A 22,627-nucleotide genomic window follows, 5' to 3' on the forward strand; every position below is an offset into this window, starting at 1 on the left:
TATATATTTTAAAACTGTATTTTAATTATATATTGGGAACTAGTACCATCAGTTACCTCCTCTTCAACTTTTCTTGTTCTCTTTTTGAGATGATGGAGTTAATTAAGGAGCTATACCTACCACTTTAAGAAAATAGAGAAGTGAACCTTCCATTTCTGAAATTCTGAGTTCATATGAAGGAAGAACTAGTAGAAACTGAGATACCAAAGAATGGTTCCATGGTTGTTTATTGTTACAGATACTACCTGGAAACTATCCTGCTAGGTCCCCTGGCAACTCACTTGGGTTCTTACCTAGCTAGTATAAATTTTTGGTAACTACCAGACAAATACCATAAAAGGGAACAGGTAAGTTTTCAGGGAATAAGCTGTGTGCTGAATATATTTTGTTTGCCTCTCTAAATTTACTCTTCGTCTTTCTAACATCTTCTCCATCCTCCTCTGCTCAGGGAGGCTGACCTGTATTGACAGCCTCAATGTATTCCTCTGTACTCTAGATTTCACTTAGGTTTTGCCACTGAGAGTCACTGGCAGATGAGAAGGCAGAGGAAGCTTAAGATTACGGCATTTATTCTTTCAGGTTCTTCCTGAAGGCTTGTACCTAGATTGGTTGTAATTCTCTTCTGAAGGTCATGGCTATCAGGAGGATACTCTCAACATTTATTAAGCACTGTTCCAATGACATTCAGGGCTGTGATAAGAGGTTGCTACTATTGCTAGCCCCAGAATGTTATACTATGCCTTGTTATTTTCCCTGAAGTCTGCCCACATTACTAAAAATATTTCCCTTATCCCTCTTCAAATGATCTAGTGTGAGTTAAGTATACATTTTCTACCAGGATTCTGAGTGATATTAGAAGTAGTATCAGAAGTAGCAATAGGGTTCCAGAACTATGTTAATGTTTGTGTGCACAGATATTCTTGCTAGTGATAAATTGGACACAGTTATTAAAATTATCACAGGTTGTGGATTGGGATTAAGGCTTTAGGAAATTAAGTGGGCATAGCATTTAATTCAAATGACAAAAGTAATTTTAAAAAATTCTGTGTTGTATGGGTTATTTTAAAAATGCTAGAGAATATTTCCAGAGAAAAGGAAATATTTAAGGGTGTGAATGTTCAGAAAGGAATGGCCGCTCCATTATGGCTTCACTAAACAGTGGCCTTAAGATACAGGAAATCCTTCTAGCAGTTAGAACTTCAGGCTGTCCTGTATTAAGGTTGTCCACTTAGTATAGGAGAGATGGCCTGAGGTATAAATATCTAATGATTTGTATTCAGCTTCTTTGGGTAGTTAGAGACTTAGAGCAAGACTGGAAAATACGTGATAAGAAGAATGTGATTGAACCTCTCTGAAGGGGCACATGAAGAAGGGATTTACTTTGGAAGGTTCTCAAGTCAGTTGAACAATATGACCAATCCTGTTAATGTCAGTGAGCCTCCATCTCTTTTTTAAAAACCAACCTAGGTCTTCATTAATGGGCTCATGTGAAAAATGACCATAGAGAAATCATTACAACTCATGAAAGAACAACCATGCCCCAAGAAAGGAGACAACAACAGCTAACTCCACTGCCTATAACATCCTGGCTAACAGAGGTCCTGAGTCTCTCCACATGACACCTTTATTACAAGCACAAACGACAATAGAGAAAACTGGTGCACTAAACAAAACTACAACCAAGGACCTTAACAGAGTCCACTGCATTCCCCTGCTACCTCCACCAGAACAGGTGCCAGATTCCATGGCTGAGAGGCCTTAAGAAAATCACATTATAGGACTCTTTAGAGACACTCCCCAGTACCAGCCTGAAGCCTGGTAGTTCCACTGGGTAGCTAGACCAGAAGAGAAATGATAATCGCTACAATACAGCTTTCAGGAAGCCCCATCGCTAGGGAAAGCAGGAGAGCACCACATCTCCTGCTCAAGGGAACACTCCATGAGACAAAAAAATCCTTCAAAAAATTAGTGAACCCAGGAGCTGGTTTTTTGAAAAGATTAACAAAATAGATAGACTACTAGTAAGACTAATGAAGAAAAGAGAGAAGAATCAAATACACACAATAAAAAATGATAAAGGGGATATCACCACTGATCCCACAGAAATATAAACTACCATCAGAGAATACTATAAACTCCTCGATGCAAATAAACTAGAAAATCTAGAAGAAATGGATAAATTCTGGGACACATAGACCTTCCCAAGACTAAACCAGGAAGAATTTGAATCTCGGAATAGATCAGTAACAGGCTCTGAAATTGAGGCAATATTTAATAGCCTGCCAACGAAAAAAAGTCCAGAACCAGACAGATTGACAACTGAATTCTACCAGAGGTACAAAGAAGAGCTGGTACCATTCCTTCTGAAACTATTCCAAACAATAGAAAGGGGGAGGGAATCCTCCCTAACTCATTTTATGAGGCAAGCATCATCCTGATACCAAAGCCTGGCAGAGACATAACAAAAAAAGAGAATTTTAGGCCAGTATCCCTGATGAACATCAATGCGAAAATCCTCAAGAAAATACTGGCAAACCAAATCCAGCAGTTCATCAAAAAGCTTATCCACCATGATCAAGTCAGCTTCATCCCTGGGATGCAAGGCTGGTTCAACATATGCAAATCAATAAACAAAATCCATCACATAAACAGAACCGATGACAAAAACCACGATTATCTCAATATATGCAGAAAAGACCTTCAACAAAATTCAACAGCCTTTCAATCTAAAAACTCTCAATAAACTAGGGATTGATGGAACGTATCTCAAAATAACTATTGATGACAAACCCACAGCCAATATCACACTGAATGGGCAAAACCTGGAAGCATTCCCTTTGAAAACTGGCACAAGACAAGGATGCCCTCTCTCACCACTCCTATTCAACATAGTATTGGAAGTTCTGGCCAGGGCAATCAGACAAGAGAAAGAAATAAAGGGTATCCAATTAGGAAAAGAGGAAGTCTAATTGTCCCTGTTTGCAGATGACATGATTGTATACTTAGAAAACCCCATCATTTCAGCCCCAAATCTCCTTAAGCTGATAAGCAACTTCAGCAAAGTCTCAGGATACAAAATCAATGTGCAAAAATCACAAGCATTCCTATACACCAAGAACAGACAGCAAAATCATGAGTGAACTCCCATTCACAATTACTACAAAGAGAATAAAATACCTAGGAATCCAACTTACAAGGGATGTGAAGGACCTCTTCAAGGAGAACTACGAACCACTGTTCAACAAAATAAAAAAGGACACAAACAAATGGAAGAATATTCCATGCTCATGGATACGAAGAATCAATATCATGAAAATGGCCATACTGCCCAAGGTAATTTATAGATTCAATGCCATCCCCATCAAGCTACCAATGACTTTCTTCACAGAATTGGAAAAAACTACTTTAAACTTCATGTGAAACCAAAAAAAAAAGCCTGCACAGGCAAGGCAATCCTAAGCCAAAAGAACAAAGCTGGAGGCATCGAGCTACCTGACTTCAAACTATACTACAAGGCTACAGTAACCAAAACAGCATGGTACTGGTACCAAGACAGACACATAGTACAATGGAACAGAACAGAGGCCTCAGAAATAACACCACACATCTACAACCATCTGATCTTTGACAAACCTGATAAAAACAAGCAATGGGGAAAGGATTTCCTATTTAATAAATGGTGCTGGAAAAAGTGGCTAGCCATATGTAGAAAGCTGAAACTGGATCTTTTCCTTACACCTTATACAAAAATTAACTCAAGATGGATTAAAGACTTAAACGTAAGACCTGAAACCATAAAATCCCTAGAAGCAAACCAAGTACCTGCTGTCTTCAAGAGACTCACATAATACATAAGGACTCACATAAACTTAAAGTGAAAGGGTAAAAAAAGATATTCCATGCAAATGGTAACTAAAAGTGAGCAGGAGTAGCTTATATCAGACAAAAGACAAAAAGACTTTAAAGCAACAACAGTTAAAAAAGAAAAAGAGGGATATTATAAAATGATTAAAAAGTCTAGTTCAACAGGAAAATGTCACAATCCTAAATATATACACACTTAATGCTGGAGCTCCTAAACTTTTAAAATAATTACTACTCGATGTAAGAAATGAGATAGATGACAACACAATAATAGTGGGGCTTCAATACTCCACTGACAGTGCTAGATAGGTCATCAAGACAGAAAGTCAACAAAGAAACAATGGACTTAAGATATACCCTAGAACAAATGAACTTAACAGATATTTACAGAACATTCTACCCAACAACTGCAGATATATTATTTTCATCAACACATGAAACATTCTCCAAGATAGACTGTATGATAGGCCATAAAATATGTCTCGGTAAATTTAAGACAATCGAAAGCATATCAAGTATCCTCTCATACCACAGTGGAATAAAATTGGAAATCTACTCCAAAAGGAAGCCTCAAAACCATGCAAATACATGGAAATTAAACAACCTGCTCCTGAATGATTACTGGATCAATAATGAAATCAATATGAAAATTAAACATTTCTTTGAAATGAACAATAATAGTGATACAAACCTATCAAAACCCCTGGGATACAGCAAAAGCAATGCTAAAAGGAAAGTTTATAGCATTAAATGCCTACATAAAAAACTCTGAAAGAGCATGATTAGACCATCTAAGGTCACACTTCAAGGAACTAGAGAAACAAGAATGAACCAAACACAAAATCAGCAGAAGTAAAGAAATAACAAAGATCAGAGCAGAACTAAATGAAATTGAAACAAAAAATACAAAAGATAAATGAAACACAAAGCTGGTTCTTTGAAAAGATAAACAAAATATATAGACCATTAGTGAGATTAACCAGGAAAGAAAGATGATTCAAATAACCTCAATTAGAAATGAAATGGAAGATATTACTACTGATACCACACAAATACAAAAGAACATTCAAGGACACTGATATGGTTTGGCTGTGTCCTTACCCAAATCTCACCTTCAATTGTAATAATCCCCACATGGTGAGGATGGGGCCAAGTGGAGATAATTGAATTGTAGGGGCAATTTTCCTCATACTGTACTCGTATGTAGTGAATAAGTCTCATGAGATTTGATGGTTTTATAAATGGAAGGTCCCCTGCAAAAGATCTCTTGCCTGCCACCAGTTTTGTTATTTTTTTAAAGAGATTCTCACCCAGGCTGGAGTGCAGTGGTGTAATCACAACTCACTAAAGCCTCGATTCCTGGACTCAGGTGATCTTCCCACCTCTAGAGTAGCTGGGACTACAGGCATGCATCATCATACCAGGATAATGTTTTTGTATTTTTGGTAAAGACGAGGTTTACAAAGGAATCAGAACTTCATATACACCATATGCAAAAAATCACAATATACAAAAATCAACTCAAGATAGATTAAAGACTTAAATGTAAAACCCAAAGCTATAAAAACCCTAGAAGAAAACCTAGGCTGTACCATTCAGGAATAGGCATGGGCAAAGATTTCATGATGAAGACACCAAAACAATTGCAATAAAAGCAAAAATTGATGATTGAGATCTAATTAAACTAAAGAACTACTGAACAGCCAAAGAAACTATCAACAGAGTAAACAGACAACCTACAGAATGGGAGAAAATTTTGACAAACTATGCATCTGACCAAAGTCTAATAATATCCAGCATTGATAAGGAATATAAATTTACAAGAAAAAAAAAAACTCCATTAAAAAGTGGGCAAAGGACATGAACAGACACTTCTCAAAAGAAGACTTACATGTGGCCCACAATCATATGAAAAAAGTCTCAACATCACTAATCATTAGAGAAACGCAAATCAAAACCACAATGAGATACTATCTCACATAAGTCACAATGGCTATTAAGAAGTCAAAAAATTACAGATGATGGTGAGGCTGTGGAGAAAAAGGAACTCTTTTACACTCTTGGTGGGAGTATAAATTAGTTCAACCATTGTGGAAGACAGTGCGGTAATTCCTCAAAGACCTAGAGACTGAAATACCATTCAACCTAGCAATCCTATTACTGGGTATATACCCAAAGATAAACATCATCCAATTAGAAAGACACATGCATATGTATGTTCATTGCAGCATTATTCACAATAGCAAATAAATAGAATTGATCTAAATGCCCATCAGTGATAGACTAGACAAAGAAAATGTGGTAAATACACACCATGGAATACTATGCAGCCATAAAAAGGAACGAGATTGTGTCCTTTGGAGGGATATGAATGGAGCTGGAGGCCATCATCCTTAGTAAACTAATGCAGGAATAGAAAACCAAATACCATATTTTCTCTCTTACAACTGGGAGCTAAATTACGAGAACACATAGATACATAGATGGGAAAAACAGCTGGGGCCCACTGGAGGGCAGAGGGTGGGGGGAGGAAGAGGATCAGAAAAAGTATCTAATTGATACTAGACTTAATAGCTGGTTGATGAAATAATATGTAAAACAACCCCCCCACACACACATTTACTTATTTAACAAACCTTCACATCCTGCACTTATACCCATGAACTTAAAATAAAAGTTAAAAAGAAAAAAGAGAATCACAGTACTAACTAATACGAATATTCTGAGTTACTGGTTGGGGAGGAATGGGTTTCTGCTATATAATAGCAGAGACAGGCGTAACTTTGTTTGAAATCCAGGGGATTTATTTGATTCTTAGTATTCACATTGTCCAGTAGTTCTTCTTAATGAATAACTGCCTCAAGTCATTAAAGAAAAAATACCACAAAGGCTCAGATCCTATAGGAATGATAGTTAGGGTCACCTCACCAGTTGAAGTATTCTTTCCAACCAAGGTACTAGCTGAGGGTAAGGTATTCATAAAATAGATGGTGAACAAAGGAAGATGTGATGGTAACCTCAGACCTTGTCACTACTAATGATGCAGGGACAGTAGCAACTAGGTTTTTTGGTAATTTTCTTCTAATTTTTATTCTTCTAGGTTATATGATGAGCCCTGGTAATGGTAACTATTTTAGACATAATACCTTTCTCTCAACATACTTGAGACAAATAATTTGAGATAAATACGTGAGGGCACACTATTAATTTGAGAAATGATACTAGGAAGCATGATAGGGTAGTGTGGAAATAAGCACAGGAAGTTAAAGAAGACAATAAAGTGTTCGTTATATTGAGCAATTTACTGTTTGGGGCAACTAGGACTCAATCCCACTGGAGAACTCTGGTGGACAGTGTAAGATAAGAGTTATCCCAGATATATATATATATATATATATATCTCCACTAACTCCTGGAAATTGTTGGTCAAGCGATGCTCCTGGAGTTAATATTCAGCCCTAGGATTTCTGACCTGCTCTCTGAGAACTGGGCCAAGCATAGAGTTCCTGCTATTCAAAGTTATTCATTTGCTATATATGGGAGTGGTGAATGCCTAGGTGACATAATACAAATGGGACACTAACAATGTCTTCTATAACAATGTTTTAGTTTTCAGTTGTAAATATATTTGAATTGTTATAATGCCATAATTGTATAATAGCTAACAGGATTTGGTGTAGTTATCTCAAGAATTTTCTCACCCAAGAATTTTATTTTTTCCAGCAAAGAGCACGAATAGATTCTGAGGTACAAAAGTGATACCATCAGTTTGCTGCTATAGTTGCACTCTCTACTTTTCTCCACTCTGCTCTGTACCTAAAGAGGCTGACCTATTATAGACGACATCATTGGTCTCCTTTACAATCTAGCTTAGTTTTAGGCTTGGCTTGTGAAGAGCACTGGCAAGAGATCTGAGAGCATGAGGAAACTTAAATCTGGATATTTATTCTTTCCTCTCCTTTCCTGATGAATCTCAATGGCTTGGTGGTGTCTCTTTAATAAAGGCTACATTTGTCTTATGACCCTCTGACACAATCACCTGTAGAGTTCACTTCACTCTGTCTCCTCTTGCCTCTTCAGGCACCTTTTCAGGTGGTAATGGCTGTCTTCTGTTGCGAGACCCAGGATACCATCTCTTCCTATTCAGATTTAAACTTTCCTTATGTCACTTAGTCTCTTTTATTAAATTACTCAAAGGAATGTATTATTAGAACTCAGTATGTATGCTAGCCTTCTGTATTTTTTTGAAATTACTGCTTATATCCTGTCTTATTTTTATATTGGTTCATTATTTCTTATAGATTTATAAAAATTCTTCACTTATTATGGATATTAATTGTTTGCTAGACCTATGACAAATAATTTCTCCCAATCTGTCCTTAAACTTTGTATATGGTATATTAAACAAACTTTAAAAGTTTTTATATCATCAAATATATCAATATTTTTCTTTCCATAAACTTTGAATGTTCTTTCTTTCTTAAGAAGTTCTGTTTTTTTTATTTCGATAGTTTTGGGGGAACAGGTGTTAGGTGAATAAGTTCTTTAGCGGTTATTTCTGAGATTTTGGTGCACCCACCACCTGAGAAGTGTGCACTGTACTCAATGTGTAGTCTATTATCCCTCACCCCCCATCCTACCCTTCCCTGCAAGTCCCTCAAGTCCATTACATTTCTTCTTATGCCTTTACATCCTCATAGCTTAGCTCCCACTAATGAGTGAGAACATGCCCAATTCCGTCCAGTTGCTGCAAATGCCATTATTTTGTTCCTTTTTTTTTTTTTTTTTTTTTTTTTTTTTTGAGACTGAATTTTACTCTTGTCGCCCAGGCGGTAGTGCAATGGCACGATCTCAACTCACTGTAACCTCCGCCTCCCGGGTTTACGCAATTCTCCTGCCTCAGCCTCTCGAGTAACTGCGATTACAGGCATGTGCCACCACGCCCGGATAATTTTGTATTTTTAGTAGAGATGGGGTTTCTCCACATTGGTCAGGCTGGTCTTGAACTCCCGAGCTCAGGTGATCCTCCTGCCTCGGCCTCCCAAAGTGCTGGGATTACAGGTGAGCCACCGTGCCCGGACTATTTTGTTCCTTTTTATGGTGGAGTAGTGTTCCATGATGTACATATACCACATTTTCTTTATCCACTCATTTGTTGATGGGCTTTTAGGCTGGTTCCATATTTTTGCAATTGCAAGTTGTGCTACTATAGACATGTATGTGCAAGCATCTTTTTCATATAATGACTTATTTTGTTCTGGGTGGATACCCAGCAGTGATATTGTTTGATCAAATGGTAGTTCTACTTTCAGTTCTTTAAGAAATCTCCATACTGTTTTCCACAGTGATCATACTAGTTTACATTTCCACCAGCAGTGTAAAAGTATTCCTTTCTCACCACATCCACACCAACATCTACTAATTTTTATTTTTTAATTATGGGCATTCTTGCAGGAGTAAGGTAGTATCTCATTGTGGTTTTAACTTGCCTTTCCTTGGTAATTAGTGATATTGAGCATTTTTTCATATGTTTGTTGGGCATTTATATATTGCCTTTAGAGAATTGTCTCTTGATGTCTTTTGCCCACTTTTTGATGGGATTTTTTTTTTTTTTTCTTGCTGATTTGTTTGAATTCCTAGTTGATTCTGGATATTAGTCCTCTGTCACATGCATAGTTTGCAAATATTTTCTCCCACAAGGTGGGTTGTCTGTTTTCTCTGCTGATTATTTCTTTTGCTCTGCAGAAGCTTTTCTGTTTAATTAGGTCTCATCTTTATTTTTGCTTTTGGGATTTGCTTTGGGATTCTTGTTCATTAACTCTTTGCCTAAGCCAATATCTAGAAGAGTTTCTATGATGTTATTTTCTAGAATTTTTATGATGTCAGGTCTTAAATTTGAGTCTTTGATCCATCTTGAGTTGATTTTTGTATAAGGTAAGACAATAAGGTAAGACTTGAGTCGATTTTTGTTTAAGTGGGCAATGAGGATCCAGTTTCATTCTTCTATATGTTGCTTGCCAATTATCCAAGTACCATTTGTTGAATAGGATGTCCTTTCCCCAATTAAAGTTTTTGTTTGCTTTGTCAAAGATCAGTTGGTTGCAAGTATTTGGCTTTATTTATAGGTTCTCTATTCTGTCCCATTGGTCTATATACCAGTAGCATGCTGTTTTGCTGACTATAGCCTTGTAGTATATTTTGAAGTCAGGTAGTGTGATGCCTCTAGATTTGTTATTTTTCCTTAGTCTTGCTTTGGCTATGCAGGCTCTTTTTCAGTTCCATGTGAATTTTAGGATTGTTTTTTCTAGTTCTGTGAAAAATGATGTTGGTACTTTGATGGAAATTGCATTGAATTAATAGATTGCTTTTGGCAGTATGGTCATTTTCACAATATTGATTCTATCCATTAATAAGCATGGAATGTGCTTCTATTCATTGATGTCACCTATGATTTCTTTCAGCAGTGCTTTGTAGTTTTCGTGGTAGTGGTCTTTCACCTCCTTGGTTGGGTATGTTCCTAAGTATTTTTTATTTTATTTATTTTATTTTATTTTATTTTATTTTATTTTATTTTATTTTATTGCAGCTGTTGTAAAAAAGATTGAGTTCCTGATTTGTTTATCAGGTTGGTCACTGTTGGTGTATAGCAGTGCTACTGATTTGTGTACATTGATACATTATCCTGAAACTTTACTGAATTCATCAGTTCTTGGAGCTTTTTGAATGGGTCTTTATGGTTTTCTAGGTATATGATCATATCATTGGTGAACAGTAACAGTTTGACTTCCTCTTTACTGATTTGGATGCACTTTATTTCTTTCTCTTGTTTAATTGCTTGAGCTAGGACAATAAGTTCTTATGCTCTATAAACTTATTAAAATATTTGACTATATTTTTTCCAGTACTTTTATAAATGTGTTTGTATGTTGATATTTAACATTCAATTTCAGTTTATTTTTGCATATAAGAGGCATGGGCCAAGCTTCTCTTTTTCCTTCAAGAGGATATCTAATTGTACTGATGACATTTATCTATCATTATGTGTTTTTTATTGATACTAAATACCATCTTCGTCATAAATTAAAGTTACCTGTATCCGTAAATTTCCTTCGTCTCATTTAATTTATTCCCTGATACACATTTCTATTCCCATGCCAATGTTACAATATTTTAGTTACTAAAGCTTTATTGTATAGTTTGCTATTCGGTAGGAGAAATATCCATTTATTACTGTTTTTTCATGCAACATTGGGGCTATGTTTGCAAAATGACTCTTCAATCTAAATTTTATAATCTCAGGTTTTAATCAAAGCATTTTGATTTGAATTACTTGAATTTATGGACCACATTAGGACTGTTATCTTTTCATGCATATGGTATGTTACTTTCTTTTCTCTGTTCTTTTATACCCTTCAATAAAGATTTATAATTTCCTTTATCGAACATATTCCATTAAACCTATTCCTAGGCATTTCATACATTTTTTAGTATTGTGAATGGAATATCTGTATTTTATATATAACCATTATATTGTTTATCGCAATTGATAGTTTTTTTAGTTGATTTCCCTACCTCTTTTGGGTACACAATTATATACACATATGTATTAATCACATGTAATATAATGTATATAGTTAGAATACATAGCTGGGTTCAAAAGTGAAAAAAACTCCTGACTATTATAACCAATGAGGAAACATACTCCCGTAGTGACAATCTGGAATTGAAACTCCCTGAGTGTAGCATATGTAGATATATATATATATGACAAGTGGGTAATGACAAGACTGCAACCCTAGGAAAATTAGAATTTCTACCCTTAATAATGAGTTGTCCCATCAGTGAATAAGACAGTGTACATTCTCTACATTCCTATGAAATACAAGGTCTGCAAGCAAGTTATTCAGCAGATCTTGGTTGGTAATAGAAACACCGATGAAAAACCAGCACTTCCAGAACTATGGTTCCCATGGATGTGAGCATTCTCCCACAGCAGTTGTTTGGAGGGGGTGTTAAATGTGTGTGGAGTAGAAGACAATGGTGTCTATGTATTAATCAACTCCCCCTAATCTCCTCCTTAAATGACAGAATAGCTTCACAACTATGAAAATTCTCCACAAATCCATGGCTTCAGCATTAATTGAAGACAAAGTATGCTTAAACTACAAAATAAATATGAGTAAATCTAGAATAATAACAAATCCCAGCATAGAATCCTTGACTTTCCCATATAACCTTCCCCACTGCAAGACTTTATGGTGAGCAAAGGCAGATGAAGAAAAACTGCACAGAAGACAGAAGACAGCAAAGGGTCCTAAGGGTGATTTGGAATAATAACTAGAAGGATACATTCACACTAAATCTGAAAGTTCACAGAAGGGACTAGAAGAAAGGGATTTCAAAATATTTGTGATTGAAAGGATTAAATGCCATAAAAAGCTTCACATGTGCAACATAAAGGGCCAGGTGTGTCATAAAGGTCTAAGTGCTTGACTTTTAAGAATGATTTTAAAGGAGAGGTGAGATTTTAAAAGATAGTGTTACAAATACATAGCTTCTGGTGGAGAAAAAAGTTAACTAGGAACAAACAAGTACCTTTTGCTACCTAAGTGGTGCCAAGAAAAAGAAGGAAAAGGGAAAAGATTAGGATCCTATAAGACAAAACAAGCACACAGTTGGGGACTCACAATTACTCCCTCTCAACAAAACAAACAATAGTGACAAATTAACAAAAAAAAATCCATTTCTGTCTCACTCTCCAACCCTCCCTCTCTCACTCTCTCCACTCTGTTTGATTATGGTTTTGTTGTAATCAAATACCTAAAGTTGATTATTCTTTTCATTTTTCTCTATTAAAGCACTACAGGCACAAATGGTAGTACAGAATGGCTATGGACTTGGTGGATTCGTTTTCTTTCTGCCACTCTCGTTGCATGGTTTACATTAATACCATTGTCATGCTTTCCACACAATATGCCAGGTGACTATAAAATGTAATTTATTAAATTGGAGGATAGTAGTTTCTTCCACCATGGTTCTTATTCTCATAGAATGACTATACTACATTTTTTATAAAATGGGTATGCCTCTCGCTGTAGTGGTTTGTCATAGAGATACAGTGTCAAGTGCTAGTGTTATTTAAGCAAATAAATTAGGATTACAGTCAAATATTATTGGATTTATGTACCAGAATGTCTTCTTCTTTTTATTTAGTTTTGAGACAGGGCCTTCCTCTGTCACTCAGGCTGAGTACAGTGGTATGATCACAGATCATTGCGGCCTCAAACTTCTGGGCTCAAGTCATCCTCCTGCCTCACCTCCAGAGTAGCTTGGACTACAGGTGCATGCCACCATGCTCAGCAAGTTTTTAAAATCTTTGCTTTTCTTTCTAGAGATAGAGTCTTGTTATGTTGCCCAGACTAGTCTTAAACTCCTGGCCTTAAGCTATCCTTCCACCTTAGCTTCACAACACATTGAGATTACAGATGTAAGCCACCACAACTGGCCCAGAATTTCATTATAATTAGTGCATATTTTTGTTTCTCATTATTTCCTTTTAATAATGCTTTATATGTATAGTTCATACAGTGTCTTGAAAACTGAAGCATATTTAAATCTACTTACCTAGCATTTAATGTATTGACTACCTTAGAATTGTTGTAAGATAAAATAATAAGTGTTAAAATTTTCTTGGAAACACTGAAAAATACATCTAAAGTCAAAGAAATCAAATACTATCCTGATTATAGTACATTTCATTGGCACAAAAGAGTTTTAGTTATATCCAAAGATTATTCCCTCATATTTTAGAGCAAATCAAGTGTGGCTAAATTTTAAAATAAATTAAAATTTTATTTACTCAGTCACAGGAGCTACATTTCAAGTATTTAATAACCTCGTGTAGACAGTGGCTACAGTATTGGACTGTGCAGATATGGAAAGTTTTCATTATTACAGAATGTTCTTCAGGACAACACTGTTTTAGAAGATTGTGTCTTTTGATTAATGAGATTGACTTTAGCTTGTTCAAAAATCACTCATTTGCCATTTCAGGATCAACTAAATGTATTAGGGTGTGTATGTATGTTTTATGTATGGGTTTTAGTTATTTGAATATGTCATAAGTTTTTTTTACTTGTTTATATATAGGTTCAACACGGATAAAAGCTGCGAAACGTAAACAGCTTCATTTGTTTGATAGCAAACTTAAAGATCTGCAAGTTGGAACTAGTATCAAGGATTTATGTGCTGTTTTATGGGTAAAGTAAAATATTTTGCTTGAATAAGCCAACTAAGTTGACCTGTGTAATTTTCTAATAGTGAACTTATGAAAATACCCATAAAGGGTTCAACCTAAATCTGGGTGAGACTTTTGAAGTCTTTTAGCTAACTTATTCACTTTACAGATAATAAAACATAGGGCTGGCTTTGCTAATAACTTGACTAGAGTCAGAGATTGGCACCAGGTATTTTCCTTCTATTTCTTTTAATTTTATATTATTTTGTGTTTATTTTTTCTCTGCAGAAATAAATAAGGCATTTAATGGGATGACATATATGTATCAACATTATCTTTTTTATTATGTTTAAGTGACTCAGAACTCTAGAAGTTGAAAAATAGTCCCACAAACATCATGTTTTGTGGAAAATATCTCAATATTAAATGAAGAAAATCTTTGTTTTTCTAAGTGAAACAAGGTCTACAATATAGACATTGTGGAGTTAAAAAACACCAACTTTTAAATAATAATTTGACTTTCCATTTGTTTTCTCTTCTGCTATTCATAACTTCATCCATTCTGTTGTTTGCAGAATTGTATTTCTCATATACAGATTTTATCAAGTCATTTCTCAGATTACTTGATAGATGAATTTCATACCTTTTAGTAGGACTTTGAAGATCCTTTGCAGTAGCATCCACTGAATTTTCCTATCCCATTTTCTTAGAATTTTATCCCTGTCTCCTCCACATTCCAGCCACTTGGTCTTTCCTGGAAACATTAGGTAATTTTATAGTCCTGTATTTTGGTAGATGCCAATCTCTGTATTTAAAATGTCGTTCTCTCTCTTCTCTATTATCAAAAAAACTCTTTGTCAAATCTTACCTTATATTCCCAGGCAAAATGAGTTTCTCCCTCCTTAATGCTTTCATAGATCTTTGTTATAACATAATAAGATATATTTATATGTGTGTGTGTGTGTGTGTGTATTCTTTTTGTTATACTGGTTTAATCCTAAAACAAATGTATATGTTGTATAAAATCAGAAATGTGTTTACTTGTTTCTATTCTGTGTTTATCTTTTAGTCAAATCAAAAGCCATCCCTCCTAATTGATTACATTTAATTCAGATTTTTATTTAGCTTTAATTTTTATCAAAATATTACATGTATATATATTTTAACAATACAGAAGCCAATTAGTTATAATCTCTTTCATATTGTTAAAAATTAACACACAATTATTAAAAACACTTCAAAAAATTTAAACATGAGTGTTTTAAGGTTTTTTTGTTTTAAGTTTACTGCCAGAAAAGGAAAAAAGAAAAACCAATCCCAATTCTTCTTACTTGGAAATGGAGGGTTTTATTATTATTATTGTTAGACAGGATATAAAATAATATAATGCCTGGTAACAATCTTAGACTTCTGAATAACATCTATCTGAGCAGATAACTAGACAATATCTGATTTCCTTTTAAAGTTTATCAGAAGGTGGAACTTTTAGAATTGCAGAGCGAGAAACGTGGAAAATCCTGACCTCCAAAATGTGGTGGTAAAAGTGGCAGAATTGTCACCAACTATTTTGAAACTCTGGAAATTAAGCAAAGGCATACAGTACATTGAAAGCACTTATTCAAGTGTTATTGAACATCGGTTAGAAGAGTAGGGTCTGTGGCATTTAAATTTGGGACTGCATCCATTGTCTTTTCTTCCTTCCCTACCCTCCATGTCTTGGTAACAGTGAAGGCTAATGGTCTTCCTGCCACTTGACGTGGTTGATCTAGTTTGGAGCTCCATGGAAAAGTCCTGGGACATTGTAGTTAGCAATTACAATATTGGTGGCAAATCTTTGGAAAAGGCTGGCATCATAGCCACCGAAGTCAGCAATACTGGTTAGGGTAAACAGTAAACCAGCCAAAAATGTAAAATATACATCTGGCCAATGATACTAGGCTTTGAAAGCTTTAATATATTCATGGGGATCTGAAAGGGTTCCCACACTCAGGAGAGGTCAGAGATGGCCTCAGTTACCTGCTGGTTCCTGGCTGAGCACAAGTCCCTACATAAACAAAGTGAAAGTCAAAGCAGCCTGTAAACTGCCTGAAACTTGAATATGTGATCCAATCCATGTACAGATCCCCTCAGCAAAAACTGGAAGCCCTTCTGGCTCAAGACATTTAAGTAAAACCCCTGCCCAATTATTGGGTGGCCATCAAGGTATGCTGACCCTGGGCGACTCCTGGGAAGCCAGGCTTAAAAGTGAAGAAAATAATTAAAAATAGAACGTAGGCTTCAGTGGCTGCACACTCCCAGGGAGATAGAATTTATTTAATTAGTCCTGAAAAGTAATAAACAAAAGACAGAAAATAGCAACAACACAACTCCTGCGGGTGGAAGTCAGAATCCAGAAAAGCTACAATGTATTATTTGAAGTGTCCAATTTTCAACAAAATCTCATGAAAAATGCAAAGAAAGAAGACAATGTGACTCATATAAAGAAAAAAGTCAGTACAAACAGTCTCTGAGGTCGCTCAGATATTGGATGTGGTAAACAAAGACTTCATGTAAACTATCATAAGAATGTTCAAAAGAATTTTTAAAATGTTTGATTATTTTCCTTTTTTTTTTTTTTTTTTTTTTTTTTTTTTTGAGACACGGTCTCACTCTGTCACCCAGGCTGGAATGTAGCAGCATGATCATGGCTCACTGCAACCTCAGTCTCCCTCAGTCTCCTGAGTAGCTGGGACTGTAGGTGCACCTCACCACACCCAGCTAATTTTTAAATTTTATGTAGAGAAGTCTCACTGTGTTGCCCAGGCTGATCTTGAACTGGGCTTATGTGAGATATCTCTGATTTTAGATTAGGGAAAGAATTGCACAAAAAATTAGGGGAAACTACATAACCAACGTTTCCTTTTATCTTAATAAAAGAGTGGAAAATTGACTGGAAAATAAGAAAACTAAAAAAGAGTAGTTTGAGGAACTTAATTTGCTAAAGGCCAATTGTCTTTCTCTATTAATTCTATAGTTCTATCCCTCCTGGTTCATGACATTTGGTTTGGATCATTTTCTTGAAATCCAATGGCTGCTTAGAAACTCTTGACACAAGGACTACTAGAAAATCCTTCCAACAAAGAAATCATGTATCACCATCATTATAAGACTTATTGACTAGGAGCTGGCTTAAACATACTTTTCCTGAGTGTCTAGGCATAGATTTTAAAAAATAGTCTTTTCTTGTAATGAATTTTTATTAAAGTGAGACAGAAAATTAGCTATTTTTTGAATGAATTATCTACTCTTACCATGTTTCTTGCAGGTCATTATATTTTTAAAAACATTTTTCCAAAAAGGAAACGAAAGAGTTTATGAGAAATAGGAACACGTTCACACTGTTGGTGGGACTGTAAACTAGTTCAACTGTTGTGGAAAACAGTGTGGCGATTCCTCAAGGATCTAGAGCTAGAAATACCATTTGATCCAGCCATCTTATTACTAAGTGTATACCCAAAGGATTATAAATCATACTGCTATAAAGACACATGCACACATATGTTTATTGCAGCACTATTCACAATAACAAAGACTTGGAATTAACCCAAATGTCCATAAGTGACAGACTGGATTAGGAAAATGTGGCGTATATACACCATGGAATACTATGCAGGCATAAAAAAGGATGAGTTCGTGTCTTTTGTAGGGACATGGATGCAGCTGGAAACCATCATTCTCAGCAAACTATCACAAGAACAGAAAACCAAACACCACAAGTTCTCACTCATAGGTGGGAACTGAACAGTGAGATCACTTGGACACAGGAAGGGGAACATCACACACAGGGGCCTATTGTGGGGTGGGGGGAGGGGGGAGAGGGAAGGGATAGCATTAGGAGATATACCTAATGTAAACTGGCGAGTTAATGGGTGCAGCACACCAACATGGCACATGTATACATATGTAACAAACCTGCACGTTGTGCACATGTACCCTAGAACATAAAGTATAATAAAAAAAGAAAATATCAGTAATTTTAATAGTTTTAAAGTAGATAAAATAGATGCAAGTAAAATAAAATATAAAAGCTAAAACAAATACAAAATATTTAATGTTTTTATGAAGCTGTAATATCCATGAGGTTAAAAGTTATAAATGTAAAAGTAGTTGGAATTACACTTTAAGAACAGAAAGTAGAACAGAGGATAAGAACAAAAGCTACCTCTCTATAGCTATAAGAATAAAATGGATTAGAAAAGTTTAAAAAAGAATAAAAACATAAAGTTCGGAGGTTAGGAAAGGTCACAGAAAAGCAAAAAGAAAAAAGAAAAAAGAAAAAAAAATCCTGTATGGAATTTGGTGGTAAGAAATAAGATTTTATAGAGGAAAGCCTCCCTCTAAATGTGTGGAACAGAGAGCTCAACCCTCTTATCCTTTTTCTTCATCTCACATGTAAGTTTCCTGCCTTATTAGAGGGACTATATATTTGCATAATAGGACTCAGATGAACAAGGAAGTGTCAATGAATATTATGATATTAAAAATCTTGTCAACTGTAAAAGACAAAATGAATGTGAGCTATTATTGCTATGTGACTGTTAATTGTTGACAAAATAAATCAAAAAAGCTGCTGTCTAAATTATTTAGTCATCTGCCTATTGCTATCATAGAAAGAAGAATCAATATAAATCCTATTTAAATAACATAATGTTCAAAACTCTATTAGAGAGTGCCAAGATGTCTGACTAGAAGCAGCTAGTGTATGCTGCTTTCACGGAGAGGAGATAGAGTGGCAAGTAAACACTAGCTTATCAACTGGCTTGTCCAGGAGGACACATTGGGATTCATCAAGGAAGCAACATGACCCATGGAGAAGAGGGAAGTCTGAGACAGGACAGTTGCCCACCTGGGATTGGTGTAGATCCATGGTAGGCTCCCCATGGAGGGGAAACAGCAAGTGAGTGAGAGCTCCCAGGTTCCCACACTTCTGCCACAGATCTTTGCAACCCTGGGCACAGGAGATTCCCCCAACCCACTCCATCCAGGGTCTCCAGACTGACATGAAGAGCTGCATGGAGCCTGTGAGAGCTGCTGTTCAGGCACATGCTAAATCCCGGGGCAGCGGACTCCTGAACACCCCTATGCTAGCCTCTGTGTTTCTGCCAGTAAAGGAGGCCAGGTTCTCTCATAAGCCCCCAGGATAGGGGCCATATCCACAGTGCTGATAAGCAGATGGACTGAGGGCCTAGCCTCCACTACACCTTGCCAGACAAAGCCCACTGGTGTGGGATGCTAGCACAGACAACCCACCCCTGCCTGAGCTCTCAGACTGGTAGCAGCTCTGTTTATCCCTGGGATGGGACTCCCAGAGGTAACAGACAGGCCTGCCATTTTTGACCTCTGCTGCCTTCAGGCTCGATAGGGAGCAGTGAGCTTAAGGACTATTGCAGGCCTCCTGTGCAGTGAAGCTTCCTTATATAAAAGCGACCAGATTGTTTTCCACATGGAATCCTGCCCCTGTGACTTCTCGCTGGGCAGGGTCTTTCCACCTGGGCCCCCATCACGGTCACCCTGCCCCAACCTGAGCCCTTCGGTTGATGATGGCTCTGCATTTCTCTGGGGAGGAAATTTCAGAGACAACTCACAGCTGCAGTGGTACCACGGTTACTATCCTTGGGCTAGGAAAGAGATAAAGGGTCTGAGTGCTTTACTCAAGGCATGCCATGGCTGCCCTGTGGAGAAAAGTCCTGTCTTTCTTGCCTGTGAGCCCCCTGCCTACTACTAGGCAGGGCACCTGATCTTGGGCCTGCAACATAGCTGCTACACCTTGGGCTAATCATACCAATTGGCTACTGCTCTGTGTTTCTCTGGAGTGGAGCCCCAAGAGATTAGTGAAGGGCCCTCTGCCATTGCCACTGGCAAGATCCTTGCCCCTGGTGCCTCCAAGCCAGGGAGGGAAGAAAAAGCATGAGCTTGCCCCAGGGCTATGGTGCACAGCCCAGAAATGCCAAGCTGAGATCTGCAGCCAGTGCTTGTGGGAAAGGAGCCCACACTCTCAGAGCACTGAGAGAGCATGGCTGCCAATACAAGGAAATACAGAGGAGCTGCATGGCTGAGCAAGAGCCCACTGCTGGCCACGATGTTTAAGTGCCATCTACTGGATTGCAGCCCAAACTTCAACACCAAAAATACTTGGCTAATATATCCTGCTGTGAAACCAAGCACAGGAATTCTGTCACAAATAAAGATGCTGCACAAAGCCTTGGCCCCTGAAAACATCCAGAAATGAAGTCAATTGACTCTAGTCAAATTACACCATGGTTAAAGGAACATAGCCCACACACTCTTTTTACTTCCAAACAACTTCACTAGCTCCCCAGCAATGCTTATTCACAAGGATGAAATGGCTGAAATGATAGAAGTCAGAATCTGCATGGAAATGAAGATTTTAGATATTCAGAAGAATGCTGAAACCCATCCCAAGGAATATAAGGAATTCAGTAAAATGATGGAAGTGATGAAAGATGAAGTATCAATTTTAAGAAAGAACCAAATCTAGATGATATAGCTGAAAAACTCACTACAAGAATTTCATAACATAATCTGGAGTATTATTGGTTGAGGAAAGAATCTCAGAGCTTGAAGACCAGTGGTTTGAATTAATTCAGACAAAAATGAAAAAGAATTTTACAAAATGAACAAAACCTCAAAGAAATATGAGGTTATGTTAATAGACCAAATCTATGACTCACTGGCATCCCTGAAAGACAGGGAGAAATAACAAGCAACTTGGAAAACATATTTGAGGATATTGTCCACAAACATTTCCCCAATCTCACTAGGGAGGTCAATATAAAAATCTGGAAATTCAGAGTACCCTTGTGAGATATTATACAAGATAACTATCCCCAAGAGACATAGTTATCAGATCCTCTAAGGTCAATGCAAAATAAAAAACACTAAAGGCAGCTAGAGTGAAGGGAAAGGTCACGTACAAAGGGAACCCCATCAGGCTAACAGTAGACCTGTCAGCAGAAACTCTACAACCAGAAGAGATTGGGAGTCTGTATTCAGGAATTTTAAAGAAAAGAAATTAGAACCAAGAATTTCATATCCAACCAAACTAAGCGTCATAAGCCAAGGAGAAATAAAATCCGTTTTAGACAAGCAAATGCTAAGGGAATTTGTTACCAGCAGGCCTGCCTTAGAAGAAGTTCCTAAGGGGATGCTAAACATGGAAACGAAACACCATTACTGACCACCACAAAAACACACTCAAGTACATAGACCATTGACACTATAAAGCAAATACACAATCAAGTCTACATAACAACCAGCTAACCACACAATGATAGGATCAAATCCACACATGCGAATATTAACCCTGAACAGAAATGGATTATAGCTCCCACTTAAAAGGCACAGACTGTCAAGTTGGATAATGAAGCAAGACCTAACTGTATGCTATCTTCAAGAGACCCATCTCACATGCAAGGACACCCATAGGCTCAAAGTAAAAGGATGGAGAAATATCTATCAAGCAAATGGAAGGCAAAAAAGAGCAGGGATTGCTGTTCTTATTTCAGACAAAACCAACTTTAAACCAACAATAATCAAAAAGGATAAAGGAGGGCGTTACATAATGATAAAGGGTACAATTCATCAAGAATATCTAACTCCCCTAAATATATATGCAAACAACACTGGAATGCCCACACTCATAAAAAAAAGTTCTTAGAGACTTATGAAGAGACTTAGATAACCACACAATAATAGTGGGAGACTTCAACACCCCACTGACAGTATTGGACAGATCACTGACGCAGAACACTAACAAAGATATTTGGGACCTAAACTTGACACTTGACCAAATGTACCTAACGGACATCTATGGAACACTCCATCTAACCAAAACAAAATATACATTCTTCTCATCTGCACATGGTACATCCTCTAAAATTGACCAATCAGCCATAAAGCAATTCTTAACAAATTCAAATAAAATGAAATCATACCAGCTGCACTGTCAAACAACAGTGCAATAAAAATAGAAATTGGTATCAAGAAGATCTCTCAAAACCATACAATTACATGGAAATTAAACAATCTGCTCCTGAATGACTTTTGGGTAAACAATAAAATTAAGGCAGAAATCAAGAAATTCTTTGAAAGTAATGAAAACAAAGATACAACATACCAGAATCTCTGGAACACAACTAAAGCATTGTTAAGAAGGAAGTTTATAGTGCTAAACACTCATATAAAAAAAGTTACAATATCTCAAATTAACAATCTAACATCACACCTAGGGAAACTTTAAAAACAAGAACAAACCAACTCCAAAAGTAGCAGAAGAAAAGAAGGAAACAAAATCAGAGCTGAATTGAACAAAACAAAGATGAGAAAAACCATAAAAAGATCAATGAAACAAAACGTTTGTTCTTAGAAAGAATAAATAAGATTGATAGACCATTAGCTAGACAAATAAAGAAGAAAAGGGACAAGATATAAATAAATACAATCAGAAATGACAAAGGGGAAATTACC

General features: G+C 36.5%; 1 protein-coding gene across 2 annotated transcripts in view; it reads left to right on the plus strand.

The window, feature by feature from the left end:
- SLCO6A1 (solute carrier organic anion transporter family member 6A1) overlaps positions 1–22,627 on the plus strand; it is a 120,852-nt gene that overhangs the window by 37,218 nt on the left and 61,007 nt on the right. For both annotated transcript variants that reach the window (XM_010379077.2, XM_010379075.2), the window contains 2 exons: positions 12,723–12,844; positions 14,014–14,123. In XM_010379077.2, the coding sequence (XP_010377379.1) occupies positions 12,723–12,844; positions 14,014–14,123 (232 nt within the window). The remainder of the gene's footprint in view (positions 1–12,722; positions 12,845–14,013; positions 14,124–22,627) is intronic.

The sequence above is a fragment of the Rhinopithecus roxellana genome, chromosome 3, assembly GCF_007565055.1.
Source record: "Rhinopithecus roxellana isolate Shanxi Qingling chromosome 3, ASM756505v1, whole genome shotgun sequence".
Lineage (NCBI taxonomy): Eukaryota > Metazoa > Chordata > Mammalia > Primates > Cercopithecidae > Rhinopithecus > Rhinopithecus roxellana.